Below are 26,433 nucleotides of genomic sequence, written 5' to 3'. Positions count from 1 at the left end.
TCAACACAAAATCCTATCCATGATAGGACGTGATTTGCAAATGGCCTCCAGAGGCACTACTTTCTGCAATGTTATCCCTCTTCCTTCTGTCATGTCAACTTCCTTCTCACTGACCCTTTTCCATTCAAAGCATTGGATCAATGTGTTGGGAATTCCGACCGGTGATGTATTGATAGTTGCTCATAGGAGACTTAAGCACACTGACACAATATTTTACGTGGTTCGACAAATCATCTACATCCACGGGAGAGAGTCCATATTATTTAGGGATAGAGAAAGGATACAATAAATACATGGAGGAGGATCACTCAACTCCCAGCTCACACACTCTGCTGCATATGGCAGCAGGGCTGCTGCCCATGGCAGCAGCTCCTCTTTCTCTTCACTTCACGTTTTCCCTCACTCTCACAACTCTCACATTTTGCTCTCATATAATGCCTCTATTTATAGGCATTTCATGGTGCTGCTCCACTTGTTCTTTTGTTAATAATGGTGGCTGCCAAACTTACCAAACTTTGACATTAGACAATGGTTGTTGGCTGCCACCAACAACCCACCATTGCAGCCATCTTCTTTGACAATGGTGGCTGTTGCAATTGTCAATGATTGTTGCACATTAATGGCAACCAACCTAACAATCACCCCCTTTGTCATTCATATGGGGCAACTGTCCTTTTACTTTTTCAGCACAGGCTTTCATCTTGCAGCTCTTCCAAGCTTACCATTCTGAGAGCATATGTGATCGAGTTTACAGGTACTCGCCAAACCTTTCAATCACCAGAGTCACCAAAGCACACCTTTTCTCATACAAAAGGATCACTACAACCAGATGGTCTGCCACTTCACATCTGAAGAGTGTTAACACTTGTCTCTGGGACACAACATTCCCCTTCGAGCGTATCAACCATGCTCGATCCGAAATGATTCATCAAGCCTTACACCAAGGCTTACAACACCCCCTCAAACGGAAATTTATATTTTCAAGTGCGACAATCATTATCTGAGTATCTTAATATGATCACGAGCTCACCACTCTTCCAAGAGTCTACTCATCCAGGAGTTGCGCCTGCCCTCTGTTCCACCCTAGGAACCACGCCTTACTTCTCTGTGAGTCTCTCGCTCTTAGTCGTAAGAGTCCAGGTAGCTCTCCACCTTCACCTATGGGGGCAGCCCATTAAAGGTTGATCCATATATGTCTTCATACTCTGAGTATTACAATGCCATTACCGAGCTCACCACCTTGACAAGAGTCAACTCGTTCTCGGAACCTGCACATGCCCTTCTGCTTCTTCATAGCAGTCGCGTCTTAGTGCTCCACAAGTCACACACTTATTGTCCAAGGCAAATGTCTTCTAGCTCATTGATCTTTAGCATGGGGGCAATATCCATGAAAGTCAATGTTGCATTTATCTCCATACTCATCATAGCCACTTCATTGGCTATACACTTGTCCACTAATATCTAGCCATCACATTGGCTCTGGGGCGTTCTGAACTGGGCTCATATTATAACCCACACACCTTCTCTAAAGTGTCTTCGCCCGTTGTCATGGGGCGGTCTGATCCGGGCTCCTATCATGGCCCTCACACCTTTTGTAAGGTGTCTTCGCCAGTTGTCATGGGGCGGTCGCATCCTCCTTCAGCTAAGATGCTTCAAAATGGCTCCAAAATTCTCTACCGCCATGTGCACTATGGGAGAGATTACTGCCACTGACCACATAGAAAGAGAAAGTTGTGGTATACTCCTCGTAATCCTCCACCTCGATTTCTATGTTTGGAGCTTCTGTGCCTTTCTGCTTGACAGCTCCACCTACACCAACTCTCTTTGGTGTCTTCGCCTTTCATCATAGGCAGTTGCCTTATATCACAGGCATTTGCACCCCCTCAATTAGGTGCCTCTGCAACAACTCTCTTTCCATCCTTGCATGCATTGGAAAGGTCTTCGCCTGTTGTCTTCATCAAGAGCATAAGAGACTTCATGTTATACAAACTTTAACAGTCTCTGCTCTGAGCTTCATCTGGGAACTCTTCTTCTCCTTACACCTATTGTCTCATTACAGTACCTCGTTGGATCCTACTGGTACTCCTGCACAATCTCCGTGTGCTCTCGTGCAATTTCTGTTCTCCAGATTTTCTCCCTATTCCTTGCTTATGTTTGACAGCAGCTCATCCTGTCACAACACCTGTTCAAGTCAAAATAGGGTGTCAATCTTTATCCCCTTGCTGTATTCCTCTTCCATTATCAGGGTCTTCATCAATTCTTCCCTCGAGAAATCACAGTCACCGAATCTAACTTCTTTGGAGAAATCACCACTTCATCAGATCCTTGATCATACGGAACCCAACTGTTCCCTTGTGCCGTCATCCTACTAGTCTTTAACTGTTTCATTACAAACTGTTGTATATACAAAAATAGTACCGTATGGATAATCCTTCCACTAAGCAAGTTCCCAGGAAAGATTGGAAGGGTCACACTGGTCCCGCTTAAAACCTAATCTCCTAGACAGAACTTCTTAGGCCATATCTATCCATCGTACTGTCTTTCTGTATATACAACCATTTGCTAGCTTTGTTGCGGCTTTCCTTTGCAAGTGATTTGGAATATACTGGTTTAATACATGATTTCTCAACATCTAGCGAGACTACCATTTCTTAGATTCGTCAAGATTGGTCTTCATTAATTTTCACTCTACACCGCTAATTGTCCACATGATCGGGTGTTCAGAGTGTCCCAATTTTGCCTTCCCTCAAGGCAGTTAAATTCTCCCCACTTAGCAGTTCAGCACATGTAATTGGGTAAAGATGTGCACTTTCTTCTTCTTCATCTCCATCGACCACCATGATGACCTTCAGATGCCTCCTGATCGGGCAATCTCTCTTTAATAATTCACCACCACCACTTTCGGTCTCAAATCTCAATGATCGGACTGTACCATTGCATCCGGAACAATCAAATTAGCTGGAAACAAGTCTGAAATCGTCCAAATCATATTTCAGACGGCTAAGATTTGATCAAAACAATTCTGGCCTGATCAACGGCTCAGATTCAATCTCAGATCCGGTTGCACGTAGGATCACCTACACTGGATCCTGTCCCTCGGCTCGTGGCTCGGCTCACTCGGCTCGGCTTGGCTCGGCCTGCGACTGATGACGTGGCAGGTGGGTCCCACTGTGCTGACGTGTCTGCCGACTAGTTGATGATGTGACTGCTGACTGGTCGCTAACATGGCATGCTGACTGGTCGCTGACGTGTCTGCTGACTGGATGCTGACATGCATGCTGACTGTGTATATTGGCGTCATGATGACGTCATGATGACGTCATCTTTATCCGGGTCTGGCACGTGGGTCGGGTCGTCTGGTATTCGGGTCGGGTCGGCTCATCCGGGTGAAGAAGACGCGTGTGACGCGTGGCGCGTGTCTGTGCGCGTGGGCAGTGTCCTCGCCGGCGCGTGCAGTGGTTTCCGACGTCCGATTTCGACGCGGTTTTCAATAGTGGCTTCGTCTCTTCCTCCTCTACATAGTGGTATGGTCAAAACACAATTTTGACAACTTTTATTTTTAAGCAAAAATCAAACACCACTTTAAACCATGTGCTCTGATACCAATTGTTGGGTGATTCCGGCACCCCATGCGCGGACCGGTGGTGTACTAATAGTTGCTCATAGGAGGCTTAAGCACACTGACACAATATTTTACGTGGTTCGGCAAATCGCCTACATCCACGGGAGAGAGTCCATATTATTTAGGGATAGAGAAAGGATACAATAAATACATGGAGGAGGATCACTCAACTCCCAGCTCACACACTCTGCTGCATATGGCAGCAGGGCTGCTGCCTATGGCAGCAGCTCCTCTTTCTCTTCACTTCACGTTTTCCCTCACTCTCACAACTCTCACATTTTGCTCTCACATAATGCCTCTATTTATAGGCATTTCATGGTGCTGCTCCACTTGTTCTTTTGTCAATAATGGTGGCTGCCAAACTTACCAAACTTTGACATTAGACAATGGTTGTTGGCTGCCACCAACAACCCACCATTGCAGCCATTTTCTTTGACAATGGTGGCTGCTGCAATTGTCAATGGTTGTTGCATATTAATGGCAACCAACCTAACACAATGACCCCAACGTGGAACACACTACTCGTTGTGCTAAGCCTGCCCCAGGACACGACCTTCTGCCGCACCCAAATGCTATGACCTTACCATCCTCTCCTTCGTTGTCAAATCGATCAGGTTTAAAACTGGTTGGATCATCCCAGACTGTAGGATCTCTATGTATAGCCCATGCATTAACTAGTAAGATTATGTCACGAGGAACATTGTATCCTCCAATACTGCAACTTTTTGATGACTCGTGAGGAACCAGAAGTGGAGCTGCTGGATTTAACCGTAGGGTTTCAGAGATGATATTTTGGAGATATTGTAATTTCAAGAGATGGGTTTCGTCCAGCAAGAATTCTTCTCCAACTTGAGTGTCCAATTCATCTCTAGCCTTCTTCAATGTGTTCGGATTGTTGAGTAGGTTGGACATTGCCCATTCCAATGTCACTACTGATGTATCAGTACCTGCTCCTATTATTACCTGTAGTCTGTAGAATGATGATTGGAAACAGAGATATTGAAAATTATTTTTGAAAATGATTTCTTCAAACGAAAAAAAGAAAATGTTATTGACACTAAATAATGAAAATTGCTAAAAACTTCTTTGGGTTGTTTTTCTTATTTTGCACTTCTACATTTTTCACTGTATAAAGAGGCTCTCTTATTCATTGAGCTAATTCCAAAAAACTCCAACAACACGGACAAACTTCTAAAGGAAGCCATTTCCCTGTCTCCTTCTTTCCCATTCTTTACATAATTAACACATAAATAATTCGCATAACATTCAAATATCAAATGCTAACTTGATCGTTGAAGTGACTTTGCAGAGGTACACTCGACACTCCTAGCTTTTGGTGTTCGATCTTCATGTATATAGGGTTTAGGAAGACACCATTATAATTTTCTCAATCATTTAAAGAAACTGAATTGTATATATAATTAATCTAGAAGTCAAAAAACTTATGCATCATTACAATCATTTACCTACACTCACGTTGATGAAGTCCCAAAAATTCCAAGTAGTCTAGGAATAGAGTTCTTGGGTTGAATAACCGGTTAATTAGTTGGTCTTTGCAATCTCATCCATTCTCCCTAGCTAATGTGTTTTTTTAGCATATACTTTGTGCTTGTGCTTGGTAAGTTAAGGTCGCTTGTGACTAGTACTTGCAAAAGGTCCTCTTTAGTGGAGGTAAGGATTCTCCGATGCTTAATTAAGTATCTTCTTAGAGAGAAAATACAACAATATTATAGAGAGAGATGCTCTGAAAATATATATGTAGTAAAGAATGGAGATTATGAACTTTTGTTCTAAAGATCTCATGGTGTATTTATAACCCTTGTGTCTTGTCCTTATGTGAAGAGAAGATTCTATAGTGTAATTTTACCTTGATAGCATTTAATAAGGGATAAATATCTCTTACACCTATATTAATGTTTGATGAAAATATGGTGGGTCTCTAAAGAACTTTTATACACCTAAAAGGTGTAGGGAGATTAGAGTTCAAGATATCAAATATAACTGAGTCCATGGAAGTTGAGCTCTTTCCTTAGGCTAGATTATAGGGAGGAGGGTTATCCCTTTATGCATGCTTCAGGTAAGATTATCATTCCAATAGGCGTGCTTAAGGGAGGATGGCATTTTCTTAGGTGTGCCAATGGTGGATAGTTATTCCCTTGAGTGTGCCAAGGGAGGATAATAGGACATGACTGTTTGTTAAGTCCAATTGCAATGAACTTGGCTGTCTTTCAAGTCCAAGTACCTTGGGTCTGACATGTTTGTCACACCTGCGTTATCTTGGACTTGGCTAAATGTCAAGTCCAATTTATCTTGGATCTGACATGTTTTTCAGACCCACATTACCTCATTCCCTCGAGCGTTTCTAGGGAGGATGGTCATTTCATTGGTCGTGCCAAGGTAGGATGGTCATTCCATTGGACGTGCCAAGGTACGATGATCATTACCTTGAGCATGCCAAGAAATGATGCATATTTCCTTGGGTGTGCCTGAGACTTAGCATACTACCAAGTCCAATCATGCCTGGGTCTGGCTAGCGCCAGAACCAGTGGGGCTTGGCACACTACTAAACTCAATCATGTTAGGGTTTGACTAGTGCCAAACCTAGCGTGCACGAGGCTTGGCATGCTACAAAGCCCATCACGCTTTTACTAGGGTGTGTTTTTCCCTTGAAAATTTAGACTTATGGGTTTTTTTTTAACTGCTTTTTTTGGTAAAGATATACTAATAAAATTTTGGTTCATCAACAGCTCACCAATTTTTGTGATATAATAATATATAAAGACTTTAATTAACTTTCCAGTTCGGGTAGAGTGATGATTTTTGCTTTTATAAAAAAGATGTGTAAGCTAGGAAAGATGCAAAACAGTATGTTTTTGGACTAAAATAAATTATTTCGTAAGTAAAATACCAAGAATCTGAAAAACAAAATCTGCAAGATTAAGGATACCATGTCCATCATTTATGAAAACTCCTAAGTGATTGTGTGCAACCCAAGAGAGTGAATCTATACTTATAAATTTCTAAGTGATTATAGGTTTTTTGGAGGATAGGAGCTTGTACATCTCCCAGCATTGTCAAGGGGCTTAAAAGCTCTCCACTGAAGAGTGGTCATCATGATTTGTTTTCCTTATTAATATTTTTAATGGGGCATGAGAGCCCCCCATTACAAAGTGGTGATTACATGATGTTGCTATTTATACTATGGAGACCAAGTTCATCATTTGGAGAGTTGTGCATACAGCAATGAGGAGACTACATCTTTCTCTTTGAGATTGGTGCATATAACACTAAAGAGACCAAATACATCTTATAGAGAGCAGTGCATATAACATTAAAAAGACTACATCTATCTCTTGAAGATTGGTAAATATAACACTAGGAGACCAAGTCCATCCCATGGATAGTGGTGCATATAGCACTAGGGATATCACATTTATCACATTGAGAGTGATGCATATAACACTGGGGAGACTATATTAAGAGTGGTGTAATATCACTAGGAGACTAGTTCCATCTCATGGAGAGTGGTACATATAGCATTGAAAAGATCACATTTATCTTGTGGAGATTTGGTGCATATAGCACTAGGAAGATCACATCTATCTCTTGGAGATTTCTACCGCCCTTAGGGATCACTTGAAGAAAATGAGAGGTCATTTTGAATAAGTCATTCATATATAAGAAACTTATATTTTTATCAAGGATTATATATCATGAGGTGATCTGAGTGATAAGTACTATTGCGAGGTCGCACAGTGTTGAGCGGCGACATGTCTGCCTCGTAAGATATATGAAAGAAAGAATTTTGGGTTTAATAATAGAATTATGATTAGAAAATTTAGGAGTTGTCACCTAGTATTATGGTCACTAGGAAACTCAATGGCTTGTGAGAGTCCAGGTAAAGGACTGGTTATGTAAGGGGAAAGCACATCACCTCCAGTGTAACTTACTTGAGATAAGCTGCATTGTTATTTGATTGTTTTTCTATGTTAAGTTTCTATTTGCTGGTCTCGTTTAAGGTTCAAGGTAGATCTCCCTTCATGAGGAAGTTTCTACCTTATCGGGTTAAATCCTAACTATTTTAAAGTCTAAATTTTAGCATCACATTTATTTTGCACTTTGTATCTTTAATACCTGATATTATACTTTACAATTTAATTTTATACCCTTAAATATTAAAGTCAACAGCTAAATCTTAACACTTTAAATATAAAGTGAACACAATGATTAATGAAGGATTTTTTATATATATTTTGGTTAAGTCCTAATGTATAATCATAAATTGGTTATGATATCTATTTTATATTTTAAAACATTAAAAAAATGCAATTTTTTTTGTTTTTTAATGAAAATATGCTTGGAAAACTTTTAGGATTCAACCATATGTACAAAGACAACATTTTTTTTTTTGTGTTTTTGGAAAGAGAAAAATAATTTTTTTTTTAATTTTCAAAAAAAATTAAAGGAAAGTTTTAGAGAAAGCCAAATTATTTTTAATACCAGGTCTGTATCTTACAATGTAAGTTTGTAGCCTGATACTATGCAAAATTGTTGGAAAAACATGTAAGGGGGCCACAAATAATATTTAAAATGCCATTTAGAAAATTTGAAAATTTTTCTTTATTTTTTTGATATTATTATTATATTATTAAATATATTAGGTTGGGCCGATAGATGAGCTAACAAACTTGGCCTCTCTCTCTCTCTTTTTTAAATTGAGCTAGACTCGGCCTAACCATCTAAGCTGAGCTAGAATGGGTCTCACCCGACTCAATCGAATAGGGCCGATTGGCAACCCAACATATATGCTTTTTTTTTTGGGTTTGCATCTGTTGGCAAAATCCACCAATTGAAGGACATGAGTTATTTCACATCTTGCATGCAGATAGGAAGGGGGAAGGAGAAAAAGAAGCTCACCTAGTGTAGGGGTTGCAACTGCCGTCACTAGTCTAATGTGAGGACGGTGAAAGTGCTGGTGGCTTATGACAGAGGCTGGAGGTGTTGCTGGCTGAGTTGTTGTGGTGTAGGAAGAAGAAGAAGTTTATGGTGGAAAGGAGAAGCTTGTGGTGGTTGTCCCTATCGGTGGCAAGGAGATGAGTTTGCAAGGATGTTTAGTCGTTGGCGGTCACGATGTGGGGGAGGTTATGGTGGCTGAAAAAGCCAAAGTTGTGGCAGTAGAGGGGGGGAAAAAGATTGGAAACTTAAAAGCTAGAGTTTGATGTTTTTTTCAAAAATAGTCGTTGGCTGTGAATCTCCTCAATTTAGTCTTTAATTGACCTTAAAACTTTAATTTTCTTGCGATTTTACCCCTAATTTGAACCAATTGAGTTTGTAAAAATTAAATTTAGTCCTCTAAAATTTCAATCTTTTCAATTAAGCCTAAATTGGGCTCCTAAACTTAATGTTTCACCAATTAAGTCCCAAACAAAATTAATTTGACCCATTTAAAATATAATTAGTCCTTGTACCTAATTAATTCCTTTAATTGAACCCAAATTAATTTTTAACATAATTAAACTTTTAATTTGGCCTATGATTAAATTAAATTGACTTATTAAAAATCTAATTATATTCTTGGATTTAATTTTTATGCAGATTCATCCAATAATCATTTAATTTGACATTGAATATGTATTGTCTCTTGAATTTTGGGTACAATGGGGTATAATTGTAGTTTGATTTTTTTTTATAGATGAAATCCTCCTTAACCTTATTTCTCTATATTGTCGATCTTCTTGTTATTGTGCTTTATTTTTTAATTTTTTTATGGGGAAGGAAAAAAGGTAAAATTTAGAGAATAACAAAAAAATAGGTTATGACAAGTATGGAAAAGGCTCTTAGGAGGAAAAATGTCATAGAGGTGGCACTAAGATATTGGCTTCAAATACCCTGATTACATCACTTGTAAGATAATTGATGTTCGTTGTCCTTGTAAAAACAAGGAGGTCCATGTCGAATTAAACTAGCTTCAAGCCATATATGATTTTCCATGAATTGCGTTACTTTGAACAAACTTCTATCTAGTAAAACATAAACTTTTCTCCAGAATGCATGTTAAATTACTCCTTTTATTAAGACTTCCATTACTTTAAAGGGCATGTTCCTATTACAAAACATTAAGCATCTTTGCATTGAATCTTCTCAAATATACATGTGTAGACTCGTCCTCTTATTGGGTAACACTAAAAATCTATGGAGATTTTCTTAGCTAGTATGCCGGTGCTAAAGCATGCCACTAGCTTGGCCCATAGGTCACCGAAACCTTCAATAGAGTTTGGTTTTAAGTTGTTATACAAAGTGACACGACCAAAAGATTCATGTATTTTCCCAAGTGTAGGAGTGTCGAAGTAATAAATAACCCGGCAAGACCGGGATCGAACCACAGGGAGGTTAATTGTATAAATTATAAGCAACAATAATACAATAACAATAGTAACAACAACAACAACAATAACAATAATAATAATAGTACTAGTGGTGGTAGTAGTAATACTAATAATAGTAATAGTAATAGTAATAGTAACACCAATAATACTATTAATAATGATAATAATAAAGAAGAAAAAGAAGTTGATGAGAACTTTGAGATGGAAGATTAATGTAAAGTTTAAACAATGATAACAATAAATGTCAAGGTTAGAGGATTCACTAATGGAATTTCAAACAAGTATAGTATAAACTCTTATTATTCAATTGGAAACCACACACAAGGAGGTTCTAATTAGATTATAAATTGTTAACATGATTACATTAGTTATTTTATTCGAATAATGCTAATACTTGTAAATGTTGTCAGGCATTCATGATTATAACTTATGTTAACAACAAATCAAATTCCTTTCATAGCTCAGGTGTCGGTTATACCATACAGTATGGGCTATGAAAGTGCCAAGTATTTGTTGTACCAAGTGTTATATAACATAAATCTAGATTAACCATTTAACAAGCAAAGTATTAAAAGTGAACAAGATAACAAATGTAAAGCATGTTAGTATCCAACATTAAGGTCCATGTTAAGTTTATATTATACTTATTCTTACACCATTAGTGTACCATTTTCACCTTGACATAATTAACTTAGCTAGACATAATGAAAGAAAGAAACATAAATAAACAAGATAAGAACATAAATGAGAAAGAAGTTAAGTAAGTAAAGAAAAGGAAATGAAAGGCATAAACAAGAGATTAATATAAAACTTAAGTATTACAAAAGAGAGAGCAAGAACATGATCTTGATCTGAACACCAAGATGCCTCAATACATGGCAAATGCCTCCTTTTATAGGCCAAAATTTAGAACTATTGATTTGTTGACTAATTGATGAGTGGGTGGCCACATCTTGACTTGGTGACAATTTTTATCTTCTTGTCTGCCAAAAACATCATTGATAACGTCATAATTTGAACAGACTTCAATCATGAAAGTTCTAGGAAATTGTCTCATCTTTCCAGGTAAAAATTTGAGATCATTTGGACTTCTAGAACTTGAGATATGGGCTGAACACTAAATAGTGTCTGGGCTATAGGACAGATTCAAACTTCTTCTTTATTGCTACAATTTGGACTTGAAAACGACCTTGTTAGATCTTGGGCTCCACATGAAAGTTGTAAGCCTATGTCTTATCTTTCCATCCATATACAATTGACCTAAATCCAAAATCTACAGCTCCAGATATGACCCAATAACCGAACAGTGTTCTAGTTTGGACTGCACCAGCATCTCTTTTCTAAGTTTGGCCATCTCTTTGTCCTTTCAGTTTCAGTACTTCAACTCATCAATCAATTCTTTTATTTATGTTATAGGCCTGCATTTAAGATGAACCTTTACCATAAATTAAAGGTATCTTATATAATTAGATATGTTATTATAAAACATGCTTTAGTTAAGGAGTTATTGATACTTCAAGTGCAAAATGATGATATAAAACCTTGATAAAATGCACTTTTAAGTACTAATCACACCCCCCAACCAGCTTATTACTAGTCTCTAGTAATTAAAGTGTTAAAATAGAAAAAACAATTTGCAAATTTCACAAAGCAAGACATTCATTATTCAACTTCCATTAATCTATCCAAATAAACAAACTCTCATTAAATTTATATATCTGCTCAATACCTATTAAACAAAATATTAATAAACCTTCCTTGTTATGTGCTCAATGTATGAAACATAAATGATGAGGCTTTTATTGGAAGAAAACAATATTTTGTTCTAATGTTTAAGGTTAACTTCCTTAGGTTGGGATTATTTTATTTTATTTTATTTTTTTTTCTCTTTTTTTTTATATCTATATATATAACTTAAAACACAATGCATCTTTAACCCATGTAACGAGCTTTCGGCTAATAACTCCCAGACCAGTTGATCTTAGGGCATTAGGTGTTGAGACATCCCTATGAGCTTAGTAACTCGGGTTGCAGATATTGATACGTAGATAGTGCAATGTTTGATTCCCTTAAGCTTTTCTCCTTAACCCATGTAACAAGCTTTAGGCCAATAGCTCCCAAGTCAGTTGACTTTAGGGTATTAGGTGTTAAAACACCCCTTCGGGCTTAATTGCTTAGGTTAGGAAGGCTATGAAACCAAACTTATCTACGTTTTTATTATCATCAGTATTATCAATTTGTTTTTTTTTTTAAATTATATAATATCCCTATCCCTTAGTTGTTACCTTTAACAAAAGAACATAAATAATATAATAATCCAATGTGCAACCCACAATCATATGTTAAAGTGTTTGTGTGAAAATGAAGGTTTAAGAATATTTGTTAAATGAGTATATGAGCAGAACCAAGTGATAACATTGTAAACCTGAATATTTCAAGAAGTATTCTAATAGGCCTTGTTATGAATATTGCAAATAACCATTAGAAAATGTTTACTAAGATGCGTCTCAAGAGTCAATAAAATTCCCCCTTACTCTGCCATCCTAGTAATAACAGTTTTGCCAAATGATTTTTAAAACAAAAACAGCTAGTTGGTTTTTTTTAAAATACTACTACCCTCTCCCCCCAACCAAAACAAGACATTGTCCTCAATGTCCTAAGGTAGAAAGATAGAGTATAGAAGACATTACCCGAAATAACGAACACTGACAAACCTGAAACACACTTAAAAAAATATAAGAAATGACAAAACAAAATACTATGTTAGAAATAAAACCAAAAGACATAAGGATTCACAAACAAAGGCTCAAATCCAATCTAAGCTTTTTATGGCTTTCTATAGTTGACCAATTTATACGACTCATGGAAGGATCAATTACAGTGATGAAAGATTGTAGTTTGTCGATCAATTGTTCAGTAGTAGCAGAAGAGATTATGATTTGTCGTGCCGAAGATGTTAGAAATTCCTGTTCCACAGCTTGATCAAGAAAAGACAATAAATTATCATAAAAACCATTAACATTGAGCAAACCTATAGGTTTATGGTGAATGTGAAGTTGGGCCCAAGAGGAAATATGAAAGATCTCTTTCAATGTGCCCAGACCACCTGGTAAGGCAGTGAAGGCATCAGCATGGTTAAACATTGTATTCATTTGATCAAACATTGTGGAGACCTGTAGTTCCTCTCCAATTGTTCTTCCAATGATGTCCCTTTTTGTTAAAGCTTCGGGGACGACCCCCAAAACTTGACTACCTCCTAAAAATACAGCTATTGCCATACCCCCCCCATTAACCCAAGGCTGCCTCCCCCATACACTAAATGAATCTTTTTCTCAGCTAGTACCTGACCAAGATGATTTGCTGCTTCTAAAAAAGCTATTTCCTTCCCAGGACTAGATCCACCGAAAACACAAATATTTTTTATGTGATAACTTAAGGGACCTGCCATTTCTACACACTTCTATATCTATCTAATGTAAAGGTTGAGTAGAAATGAGGGGAAGGAAGAGAAGATTTTATAGATGCGAAATTGAAAATGCAATCATATCACCTATATGTAGGCTAGCTGGAGTCTCTCTCTCTCTCTCTCTCACACACACACACACACTCTCTCTCTCTCTCTTTATTTATTTATTTATTTTGAAAAAACATGTGTATGTACAGGTAGTTGTGATTGTGGCTCACATCTTCCCTTGGTTTTACGTCCAAGAACGACTTAAACACCCTCTATGGGTCGAGGATAGACTTCCCATCCAGTTTTCTTAAAAACTAGCAAACAGGGTCTTTTTTAGTCAGATTTCCAAGACTAAGTCTATCATGTTCTTTATGAAAATGGGGCCATAAATCATGAATTGCATGATGCACATCTCCACTAGGATGCGGCTCAAGGGTCAACAAAAGATTATCTAAAGACCCCTTACTTAGGCCATCCTTAATGAATTGTATTTTATCTTCACGGTTTATAGATATAATTCCTAAAGAACGACATGTTGCATTACAAGTCCATCTGGCACATCGGTGACAGACTTTCAGTCGTTTTGCACGACGTTTCTTTGCAAAAGTGCTTTTACCTGTTCCAGGCATGTGTGAAATGAAAGAATTGGAGGACTCACTTGATAATCAGACCTTTGCTTCAATCAGCCAGCGAATATCTTCAGGAATTCCATGATTCATTAACAACTTCAATCTTGCACACCTAGCACGGTAAATTTTTGTAATCACATTCTGAGGCAGAGCGGGAAAGTACTTTTTCAATTTTTCAAGAATGGTGTCCATTTTGAAATGAGAATTGGAGAAGAGATTCAAAGAAGAGAGAAAGAGCAAAGAATTGCATAAATATATACAAATATCAGTTATTATGGGAAACTGAAAGAACCGACTTAAGTCACGGAGTACCGTTATCCGCCACTTGACCGGGGTGAGAGAGACTAGCAAAACGAAACACAAAACAATGTGAGAAAACAAATCAATCTTTATATACAGGATCACTCAATTCAATAGAGTCATTTTCAACTGAAAAATTATCAATGTAGACTTTTAAACGATGTCCATTTACCTTGAAAACATTGTCATTCTTTAGATTCTCGATATCACAGGCCCTATATGGATACACATGTTTCACAATGAAAGGACCACTCCATCTTGATCTTAGTTTTCCAGAAAATAAATGGAGTCGAGAATTATAAAGCAAGACTTTTTTACCAACATTGAATGTTTTTCTCAATATTTTCTTGTCATGAAACTCTTTGATTCTTGCTTTATGAATTCTTGAATTTTCATATGCATCATTTCTTATTTCTTCAAGCTCATTTATTTGTAATTTTCGCAGTTGAACAGCATCATCAAGGTTTGAATTAAAAGCTTTAATAGCCCAATAAGCTTTATGTTCAAGTTCCACAGGCAAGTGACAAGGTTTTCCATAGACTAGTCTATAAGGTGACATACCTAATGATGTTTTATAAGCAGTTCGATAAGCCTAAAGTGCATCATTAAGTCTTAAAGACCAGTCTTTCCTATTAGGGTTCACTGTTTTCTCCAAGATTTGTTTGATCTCTCTATTAGCAAGCTCTACCTGTCCACTAGTTTGAGGGTGATAAGGGGTGGCAACTTTGTGAGTGATTCCATATTTCTTCATTAAAGACTCAAATGGCTTGTTGTAAAAATGTGTTCCACCATCACTTATCATGGCTCGAGGGATTCCAAATTGACTCAAAATATTTTCTTTCACGAATTTTATCACTGTTTTATGATCATTGTTTCAACTTGGAATTGCTTCTACCCATTTTGAAACATAATCTACTGCGACTAATATGTACACGAAACCAAATGATGAAGAAAATGGACTCATGAAATCTATACCCCAACAGTCAAAGATCTCAATGACAAGAATAGGATTTAAAGGCATCATGTGACGTTTTGAAATAGATCCCAACTTTTAACAATTTTCACAAATCTTACAGAATGCATGTGAGTCCTTGAACATGGTGGGCCAGTAAAATCCGCATTGTAAGATTTTTGCAGTTGTCTTTCTTGATGAGAAATGGCCCCCACATGCCTCAGAATGACAAAACTTAATGACACTACTTACCTTATTATCAGGAATGCATCTTCGAAATATTTGATCAGAATAATATTTGAATAAATAAGAGTCATCCCAATAAAAGTTCTTTACTTCGTTCAAGAACTTCTTTTGTCTTGGGTACTCCAATGAGCTGGCAATTGTCCTGAAACAAGAAAATTAACAATATTAGCATACCAAGGCATTGTAGAGACAGAAAATAAAGATTCGACAAGAAAGTAGTCATCGATTGGTGTGATGTCAAATCTCGAATCTGTTGTCAATCTTGACAAGTGATCTGCGACAACATTTTCGGTGCCTTTTGTTGTCTTTGATTGTGATATCAAATTCTTGAAGTAACAAAATCCACCAAACCAATCTAGCCTTAGAATCTTTCTTAGAAAGAAGATATTTCAATGCTGCATGATCACTAAAAACAAAAATAGGTGAGCCAACAAGATAAGACCTGAATTTTTCACATGCAAATACTACTGCAAGTAATTCTTTTTCAGTGGTGGTGTAATTCATTTGAGCACTATTCAAAGTTTTACTTGCATAGTAAATCACATAGGGTTTCTTATCTTTTCTTTGTCCCAAGACAGCACCCACGACATAATCACTAGCGTCACACATTATTTCAAAAGGTAATGACCAATCAGGAGGTTGAATGACAAGAGCAGAAGTAAGTAGGTTTTTAAGTTTAACAAAGGCTTCTTCACAATGTTCAGTCCATTCAAAAGTATTATCCTTTGTTAGAAGGCTACTTAAGGGCTTAGATATTACGCTAAAATCTTTGATAAACCTTCTATTAAACCAGCATGTCCTAAGAATGATCTAACATTTTTAATAGATTTTGGTGTTGGCAAGTTAGCAATTAACTCGATTTTAGATTTGTCAACCTCAATTCCTTTTGATGAAACAATGTGACCAAGTACAATGTTGTCTGTTACCATAAAGTGATATTTTTTTCCAATTCAGTACAAGATTCTTCTGTTCACACCTGCTCAAAACCTTTTCTAAGTTAGTCAAACAATCATCAAATGAATCACCAAAAACAGAAAAATTATCCATAAAAATCTCAAGAAAACGTTCAACCATATCACTGAATAGACTAAGCATACATATTTGAAACGTGGCTGGTGCATTACATAATCCGAAAGGCATCCTTCGATATGCAAAAGTACCAAATGGACATGTGAAAGTAGTTTTCTCTTGATCTTCCAATGCAATTTCAATTTGGTTGTAGCCTGAATAGCCATCTAGGAAACAATAAAATTCATGACCTGCAACTCTTTCTAGAATTTGATCCATTAAAGGTAAAGAAAAATGATCTTTTCTAGTCATTGAATTAAGTTTTCTATAATCAATGCACATGCGCCAACCAGTAATAGTCCTAGTTGGAATTAACTTATTTTTTTCATTTGCTATCACAGTGACTCCAGACTTTTTAGGTACCATTTGGGTAGGACTTACCCATTTGCTGTCAGAAATAGGATAAATGATTCCATTATCTAGAAGCTTAATGATTTCATTTTTCACTACTTCTTTCATATTAGGATTAAGCCTTCGTTGCATTTCTCTAGAGGGTTTAGCATTTTCCTCCAAATAAATCCTGTGAGTGCAAATCAAAGGACTAATTCCTTTTATGTCAGCTATGGTCCATTCTAATGCATTTTTGTGCATTTTCAGAGTTTGTAATAACTTACCTTCTTGCTGTGCATTAAGTTTGGAAAAGATTATTACCGGAAAAGTTTTATTTTCTCCCAAAAATGAGTATTTGAGATTGAGGGGTAACGACTTCAAATCAGGTTTTGGTGGTTGAACACTTGAAGGTATTGGCTCAATTGATCGTGGCGGCAATAACTCAATTTGTGGTCTCCAATTACTTGCCTTTGATTCTTCCTGAAAATAGACCATTTGTAAATCATCAGATTCATCAATCTCAATTTCACTGGAAGTGGTTTGAAATTGATCATGAACTAATTTTTCAGTAAAGTCCACTTCCTGTAAATCATTATCATCTCCAGGTTGCTTACAAATGTTGAAAATATTCATCTTCAATGTCATGTTTCCAAAAGATAGCTTCATCAGTCCATTTCTACAATTAATCAATGCATTAGAAGTTGCAAGAAATGGGCGCCCTAAAATAATAGGAAATGAATTACATGTTTCAACAGGTTGTGTGTCCAAGATAATAAAATCCACAGGATAAATGAATTTATCAACTTGTACTAACACATCTTCAACTATTCCTCTCGGCACTTTTACAGATCTATTGACAAGTAAAAGAGTTATAGAAGTTGGTTTTAACTCACCTAGATTGAGACTTTGAAAAACTGAATATGGAAGTAAATTCACACTAGCTCCAAGATCAAGTAAGGCTTTTTCAATTTTATGATCTCCAATAAAGCAAGAAATTGTAGGACAACCAGGGTCTTTATTTTTCAAAGCATTATTGTTCTGAAGAATGGCACTTACTTGTTCGGCTAAGAAGGCTTTCTTTTTCACATTCAGTTTTCTCTTCACAGTGCACAGATCTTTCAAAAAATGAGCATAAGAAGGAACCTGTTTAATAGCATCAAGCAAACGTATATTGATCCTTACCTGTTTGAAAGTTTCAAAGATTTCAGAGTTATGATTGACTTTTCTTTGTTTGGTCATGACATGAGGAAATGGAAGTGCTGACGGAGATTCAGTCTTTTCTTTGCAATGATCAGATTCAACCCCTTCATTACCCTAAGAGATTGATTCATCATCATTCTCACAAGGTTCAAGAATGAGTTTTTCAATAACCTTACCACTGCGAAGAGTGATGACTGATTTTACATGATCCATGTGTTGGCTTCCCGAACTACTTGCATTCGTATTGTATTGCCCCTTGGGATTTTGTTGTGGTTGAGATGGAAACTTACCTTTCTCTTGGAAACTAAGAGCAGATGTGAACTTTGCAAGAATATCTTTAAAATCTGTCATGCTTTGAGCAAGTTGAGTGTTAATTGCCTCTTGCTTTTCCATAAATGCATGCAATGTTTCCTCAAGATTTCTTCTAGGAGGGGGAGCATAAGGAGGTGCATATCCATGAGAATTTTGAAAATTATGGTGTGCTTGAAACGGTGGTTGTGAAGTTTGAGCATTATTGTTCTCACTCTTCCAACTGAAATTTGGATGATTTCTCCAATCAGGGTTATATGTTTGCGAATATGGGTTATGGTTGGGCCTTTGAAAACTGTTTAATGCATGGGCTTGTTCATGGAGACATTCTTTAAAAGAAGGCAAGGTTGGACAGTCATTGGTTAAATGTTCGTTGGTTTCACAGATTTGACACGCAATGTCTTGAACAGATTTTAATTGACCACTTTTTTTCAATTCTAGTGCTTCGACTTTTTTAGCTAAAGATGCAAACTTGACTTGGAGGTCATGATCATCCCTAAGGTTGTACATACCCCCACTAGATGTATGAGGTTGGGTTTTACTTGGTGCCTCATAAGTACCTGTGGTGTTCCAATTTTATGCATTTTCAGCTAGCAAATCTAAGTACTCCATTGCTTCATTAGGATTTTTATCTTCAAAAGTTCCATTGCACATCAATTCAACCATTTGTTTATCTCTAGGTGTTAATCCTTCATAAAAATATGAAACTAATCTCCATGTTTCAAAGCCATGATGGGGGCAAGTATTAAGCAAGTCTCGATACCTATCCCAACATTGATAAAATATTTCTCCTGGTTTTTGAAGGAATGTAATGATTTGTCTTTTGAAAGAATTTGTTCTGTGAGATGGAAAAAAACTTCTTTAAAAATTGTTGTTGCATTTCATCCCAAGCACAAATAGATCCAGGTCTTAAATTTTGTAGCCATGTTTTAGCTTTATCTTTTAATAAAAAAGGAAAAAGCTTCAATCTAATGGTGTTCATGCTACAATTTGAGACATTATACGTGTTGCAAACCTCCTCAAATTCCCTTAAATGCAAGTATGGATTTTCTAAATCTAAGCCATGAAAAGATCGTAAAAGTTGAATAATGCCTATCTTAAAATTAAAATGAGATGCATTAGGAGGAAAAACTATGCATGAGAGTGCACTTGTTCTTGTGGGATTCATGTGGTCTCTAAGTGTTCTAACCCGAATATTCTCATTATTCTCATTGTGAAGCGATTGGTTATCTTCTTCGGCCATATTTTCTGAAAATGATGAGGATACCCTACAAAGTCTACCACTTAATGTACGTGACCACACTCTCATGCATATGTAGGAAGAGAATAAAAGGAAGAAAAGAAAAACAATAGAAAAGGAAACAAAACAAAAGAAACAAAGTTAGATACAAGAAAAATAAAATTAATACTATAATTTGTACAAGAATTTACCTCCCCGGCAACGGCGCCAAAAACTTGACACGACCAAAAGATTGATGTCTTTTCCCAAGTGTAGGAGTGTTGAAGTAATGAATAACCCGGTAAGACCGGGGTCGAACCACAAGGAGGTTAATTGTATAAGTGGCTGTTTGGTAGTGTGGTTGCGGGTGAGGTTCACCCGCAGCCACACTACCTAGTGTTTGGTTAAAGAAAAAGCAGGGTGTTTTGCTAGTAGGGCCCACTGATATTTGAGGCTACACCGCAGGTTTTGAGAAGCAGCAAAATGTTGCTTCTCATGCTGCTGACCCAACGTTAACAGTAGAGCATGGCTCCACTGTTGAGCCATGCTCCACTGCGCACTGTTCACGTGAACAGTTAGTTTTTTTTTTTTTTGAAAAACTAGTGCGTAAAGTTTTTTTTTTCCTGAAAAACTAGTACAGTTAATTAATTGCACTTGTATTGTTCACGTGAATATATATATATATATATATATACATATATATATTTTAAAAAAATAGTTTAACGTAAATTAAATTTATTCGTACTGTAATCTCAATTTTATTCCTGATAATATTTTACTTAATTTTATGGCACACAGGATAAATCATGATAACTGTAGTTATTGTTGAATGAATTTTCTACATAATGGAATTGTTGATTTTTTTTAAAAAAATTGTGTTTTACTCGAAAAACTAGTACTTAATATTATTTAATAACACTACATAAATTAGAAGGATATCGCATAATGACGTAGTATTTGTGAAATTTGATCGCAATTCCAATTACGTTGTTGCATTAAAAATCATTAGTGTGTGTGTATATATATATATATGTAATTATTTTATAATCTCAATTTGAAAAGCATTTTTTTAACCAAACACATTAAACTATTTTTTCTTCAACCTCAATTTCAACCACAGTTTTTAACCAAACACCTATTTTTTCAAACCAATCTCAACTAAAAGTACTTTTTATAAAACAACTTTTTTCAAACCACAACCACAAAAGCTACCGCAATACCAAACACACTCTAAATTATAAGCAACAATAATACAATAACAATAGTAACAACAACAACAACAATAACAATAATAATAGTAGTAGTAGTAGTGGTAGTAGTAATACTAATAATAGTAATAGTAATAGTAATAATAATAGTAATAGTAATAGTAATAGTAATAGTAATAATGATAATAATAAAGAAGAAGAAGAAGTTGATGAGAACTTTGAGATGGAAGATTAATGTAAGGTTTAAATAATGATAACAATAAATATTAAGGTTGGAGGATTCACTAATGGTATTTCAAACAAGTATAGTATAAACTCTTATTATTCAATTGGAAACCACACACAAGGAGGTTCCAATTAGATTATAAATTGTTAACATGATTACATTAGTTATCTTATTCGAATAATGCTAATACTTGTAAATGTTGTCAGGCATTCATGATTATAACTTATGTTAACAACAAATCAAGTTCCTTTCATAGCTCAGGTGTCGGTTATACCATACAGTATGGGCTATGAAAGTGTCAAGTATTTGTTGTACCAAGTGTTATATAACATAAATCTAGATTAACCATTTAACAAGCAAAGTATTAAAAGTGAACAAGATAACAAATGTAAAGTATGTTAGTATCCAACATTAAGGTCCATGTTAAGTTTATATTATACTTATTCTTACACCATTAGTGTACCATTTTTACCTTGACATAATTAACTTAGCTAGACATAATGAAAGAAAGAAACATAAATAAACAAGATAAGAACATAAATGAGAAAGAAGTTAAGTAAGTAAAGAAAAGGAAATGAAAGGCATAAACAAGAGATTAATATAAAACTTAAGTATTACAAAAAAGAGAGCAAGAGCATGATCTTGATCTGAACACCAAGATGCCTCAATACATGGCAAATACCTCCTTTTATAGGCCAAAATTTAGAACTATTGATTTGTTGACTAATTGATGAGTGGGTGGCCACATCTTGACTTGGTGACAATTCTTATCTTCTTGTCTGCCAAAAACATCATTGATAACGTCATAATTTGAACAGACTTCAATCATGAAAGTTCTAGGAAATTGTCTCATCTTTCCAGGGTAAAAATGTGAGATCATTTGGACTTCTAGAACTTGAGATATGGGCTGCACACTAAATAGTGTCTGGGCTATAGGACAGATTCAGACTTCTTTTTTGTTGCTACAATTTGGACTTGAAAACGGCCTTGTTAGATCTTGGGCTCCACATGAAAGTTGTAGGCCTATGTCTTATCTTTCCATCCATATAAAATGGACCTAAATCCAAAATCTACAGCTCCAGATATGACCCAATAACCAAACAGTGTTCCAGTTTGGACTGCACCAGCATCTCTTTTCTAAGTTTGGCCATCTCTTTATCCTTTCAATTTCAGTACTTCAACTCATCAATCAATTCTTTCATTTATGTGATAGGCCTGAATTTAAGATGAACATTTACCATAAATTAAAGATATCTTATATAATTAGATATGTTATTATAAAACATGCTTTAGTTAAGGAGTTATTGATACTTCAAGTGCAAAATGATGATATAAAACCTTGATAAAAATACACTTTTAAGTACTAATTACAAAGTACGTGCAGATCCTATGAAAGGTGTAGGAAATATCTTACACATTGAGTCATGGTCTTGAATGATCAACTCTAAGCTATTACGCACATTTTGCACATGCCCCTTTTAGATTAGTCAAGCCATCATAGTTGTCTAAACTCATTTTTGTAGAAAAATAGTCCTTAGGGAGTTGATGAGGGGTATAAACATTCCCCTAGGCATGCTCATTCCCTTAGACGTGCTCATGCATAAACTGTCTCCTAGTTTTTTGTTAGTTAGCTCTTGGAAGCCCAACAGGGCTTAACATGGTGCCAATGGAGGGTGACATTTCCTTAGACGTGCCAAGAGAGGATATTTATTTTTTTAGGCGTGCAAGGGAGGATGGTAGTTATCTTGGTCTTGACAGACTGTTAAGTCCATGCGCCTTAAGTCTGGTATGTTCACCAAATTCGGGTTACCTTGGACTTGGCTAAATGTCAAATCCAAATACATTGAGTCTGACATGTTTGCCAAACCCATATTACCTCATTACCTTGGTTGTGCAAAGGTAGGATGTGCATTCCTTTGGGCGTGCTTGAGGCTTGGCAGTGTAGTGTTTGAGTCTAGCTAGTGTCAGACTCAGCATTCCCGGGGTGCCAAGCCACTTGTGTCTAGATCTAGCTAGCACCAAACCTAGCTTTCCCGGGATTTGACACACTGCTAATCCTAACATGCCTTTATTAGGATGTGTTTTTGTTTTGAAAATTTAAACTTATGAGTTTTTCTTGAAAGATATATTTTTATAAAAATATATTGATAAAATCTTAGTTGTATCAAAATTAGCTCTCACATCGTATTCAAAATGAAAAAAAATATAAAAGAAGAAAAAGAAAACTTGTTTGTGCTAGATACACAGGCTCTCCGGGGATACCTCTTGTTGGATTCACTGGTTTCAGATTAATGGCTAAAGGGTGGGGCATAAAGTTAGCCACATTATTATTATTATTATTATTATGTATGTACCTGTACATATATATCTATCTATCTAATATTAATTATATTAATGATGATTAAAAGATTTCATTCATTTTACTTCAATTTGTTAATATAAACCTTAATTTATCATAAAATATAATTTTAATGTAAAATTATAATAAATTTTCTTTACTTTTTATTTTTTACAAACTAAAGAAATAGAGAAAAAAATATTATATAAGAAAATAGAATACTTATTTAGTATATATTATATACAAATATAAAGGTAGATTTAAATTTCAGTGCGTCAATTGTTCTTTTAATTTACGTAACTAATTTTCATTGGAGTACTGAATCCACTAATATAAATGAAGATAAAGATAAGGTATAAATCTTTTGTATAATTAATGCAATAAATTAAGTTTATTTGATTTTAATAATTCTCAAGTACTATTCTCAAAAAGAAATAATGTTAAGTACCTTTACTCTAAAAGAAATAATCTTTTAATTACCTATAATTAAATTGTGTAAATAAATAAATAAAAGCTAGAACATTTTCTCAGGCATCACTTACAATTTCCAACTTGCCTTGCAGAATTAAGAAATAATTAAGATAGGGAGTGTACTAACCAGTACAAGGCCTTTGATAATCTCATCTGTATAATACTCGGGTTGTGTGACTTGCAGAGATAGAAGTTGGCCAATCATGGTGTTCATACTCTCTAAATCCTCCTTCCTTTTATGTTCATCAACCAACCCTTGTAAGAACATGTCCATTCTCTTGCCAAGTCTTATCACTGTCTTCTCAAATTCACCACCATCTATCCAATTCAATATGGGCAAGAAATCCCCTGGATTCGATGCCCCAGCAAAAGTTACAGCCTCCGTCATTATCTCCCTGAACTGCCGTGCCTCTTCTTCATCAGTCACATCATCCACATAATACCTCTTCCCTGCGACCATTATCATCATAATATTAAACGTTAGCTCTTGAAACATTGATTTTAACTCTACCTTACCAAAGTTTTGAAGCGATTTATGTGAAAGTTTGATGAGAAGCTGCTTGATTTCGTCTTTTCGAATGCTTACAAACTTGTTGATACGATGAGTGGAGAAAATCTCTACAGCACCAATGCGGCGTAGGTTGCGCCAATGATCACCATATGGTGCTTGCAGTAAGGTGGTGTGGTTATAAGCAAGGTGTGTGCCTAAGAGTAATTTCGGACGGTTGGCTAACACAACATCATTTTTGGTGAAGCACTCTTCAAACGGTGACGGCGAGGATATAAGAACCACCAGACGAGAACCGAATCGTAGAGAGATGATAGGACCACATTTTTTAGCTAGGCTGTAAAAAGTAAGGTGCATTGGACGTCGTTTTAAGAGATGGAGATGACCAATAACTGGAAGGGCAGGTGGGCTGGGAGGAAGGGCACTATTTTTGTGTTTTCTTGATAGATGAAGTTTTAGAGCAAGGAGGAAGAAGAGAAGAGAAAGGGAAACGTAAAATACCCTGACTTCCATGCCTGCGGCTTCCTTGCTTAATCTTGATTGAGTGTTTTAATTAATATTTTGTATTTATGCATTACAGACTATAAACAGGAAGGTGTGCTCTTCTAGATTTTGGATTTATTGAAGTAGAGTTGTCTGATACATACATATTAAATCCAGTTTGAGGGTTGATCCGGTTTTTATGGATCAACTTAGATTAACTCGGATTAACCTAAAAAAATAAAAAAAATATTTAAAGTTTTAATATTTCATATGAAAAAATTAAAAAAAAATCCATGTAAATATACGCTATACATATTGTAAATAATGAAGTTTAAAAGAATATATTTTAAAAAAAATCATCTTATATTAAAAAGATATTATGTGAAGCTTTTAAGTTGAAGTATTTAAATCAAAAAAGTTTTTTATTCCACATTGAAAAAATAACTTTTTTTTTAGGAATATAAAGTATATATACTAATAGGTTTCAAATCTCACATTGAAAAAACATAATTTTTTTCTTTAGAACATAAAATATATATACTAATGGGTTTCAAATCCCATATTGAAAAAACATAATTTTTTTCTTGGGAACATAGAGTATATATACAAAAGTGTTTCAAATTCCACATTGAAAAGATATTATGTTATTCTTTTAAGTTGAAATAGTTAAATTAAAAAGTTTTTTATCCCACATTAAAAAAATATAACATTTTTCTTGAGAACATAGAGTATATATGCTCATGGGTTTCAAATCTCATATTAAAAAAAAAAACACCGAGTCTTGCCCGAGTCACCTAGGTCATGGGTTGACCCGCGGAGTCCCCTAGGTTTTGCCACGTTATTGCCCCGATCGGTTTTTTATTAAACCCGGACCGGTCCAACGACCGGGTCCCCGGTCCACCCTCGAGGCTAGGCTAGGTTTAATAACAAGGGTTTGCTCTGATCAAAATAAACACAAACAAAATCATTAGTAAAGAAAAGTAAATGAATAAAACCTATGTTATCAAGTCTCGAGTCCTCAACCTGATGATTTTCGTGGGAATATGTAGAGACTTTTTAGTCTATTATCTGTATGTTTAGAATTATGGTAGTGATTGCAATTTAAAAATACTTTTTGCTTATAAATGCATCAAAATAAAGTTTTTTTTTAAAAAATAATTTTTGACATCAGCATATCAAAACTCTCTAAAAAAATTAAAAAATAATAAATTTTAAGCAAAAAATTTTTTAATTTTTTTAAAAATATAGTTTGCACCATATTTCCAAACACAACTTAAGTTAGTGAGTACACAAACTAAAAAAGCCTTTTATATGAAAAAAAGAAAAGAAAAGAAAAGAAAAGCCTTTGAAGTATATGCCAGTGAATACACAAATTTAGGCATAGTTTATTGCTTAAAAGTAATTTTTATAGAAATTAAATTATTTTTTTTATATTTGATAGTATCATGAAAAATAAGTTAAAAAATATTTTTCAGTATTTAACT

General features: G+C 35.5%; 1 protein-coding gene across 1 annotated transcript; it reads right to left on the bottom strand.

Moving 5' to 3' along the window:
- On the bottom strand, window positions 1–24,979 carry LOC133672550 (cytochrome P450 81Q32-like). Its single transcript, XM_062092998.1, has 3 exons — window positions 24,086–24,979; window positions 4,122–4,585; window positions 1–142 (listed from the first exon to the last, which is right to left on the bottom strand). The coding sequence occupies exons 1-3, from the start codon at window positions 24,977–24,979 to the stop codon at window positions 1–3; spliced, it is 1,500 nt and encodes a 499-aa protein (XP_061948982.1).
- Between the last annotated feature and the right edge of the window lie 1,454 nt (window positions 24,980–26,433).

This window comes from Populus nigra, chromosome 14 (genome assembly GCF_951802175.1).
Source record: "Populus nigra chromosome 14, ddPopNigr1.1, whole genome shotgun sequence".
Taxonomy (NCBI): domain Eukaryota; kingdom Viridiplantae; phylum Streptophyta; class Magnoliopsida; order Malpighiales; family Salicaceae; genus Populus; species Populus nigra.
This window is presented reverse-complemented; position numbering and strand designations above follow the sequence as displayed.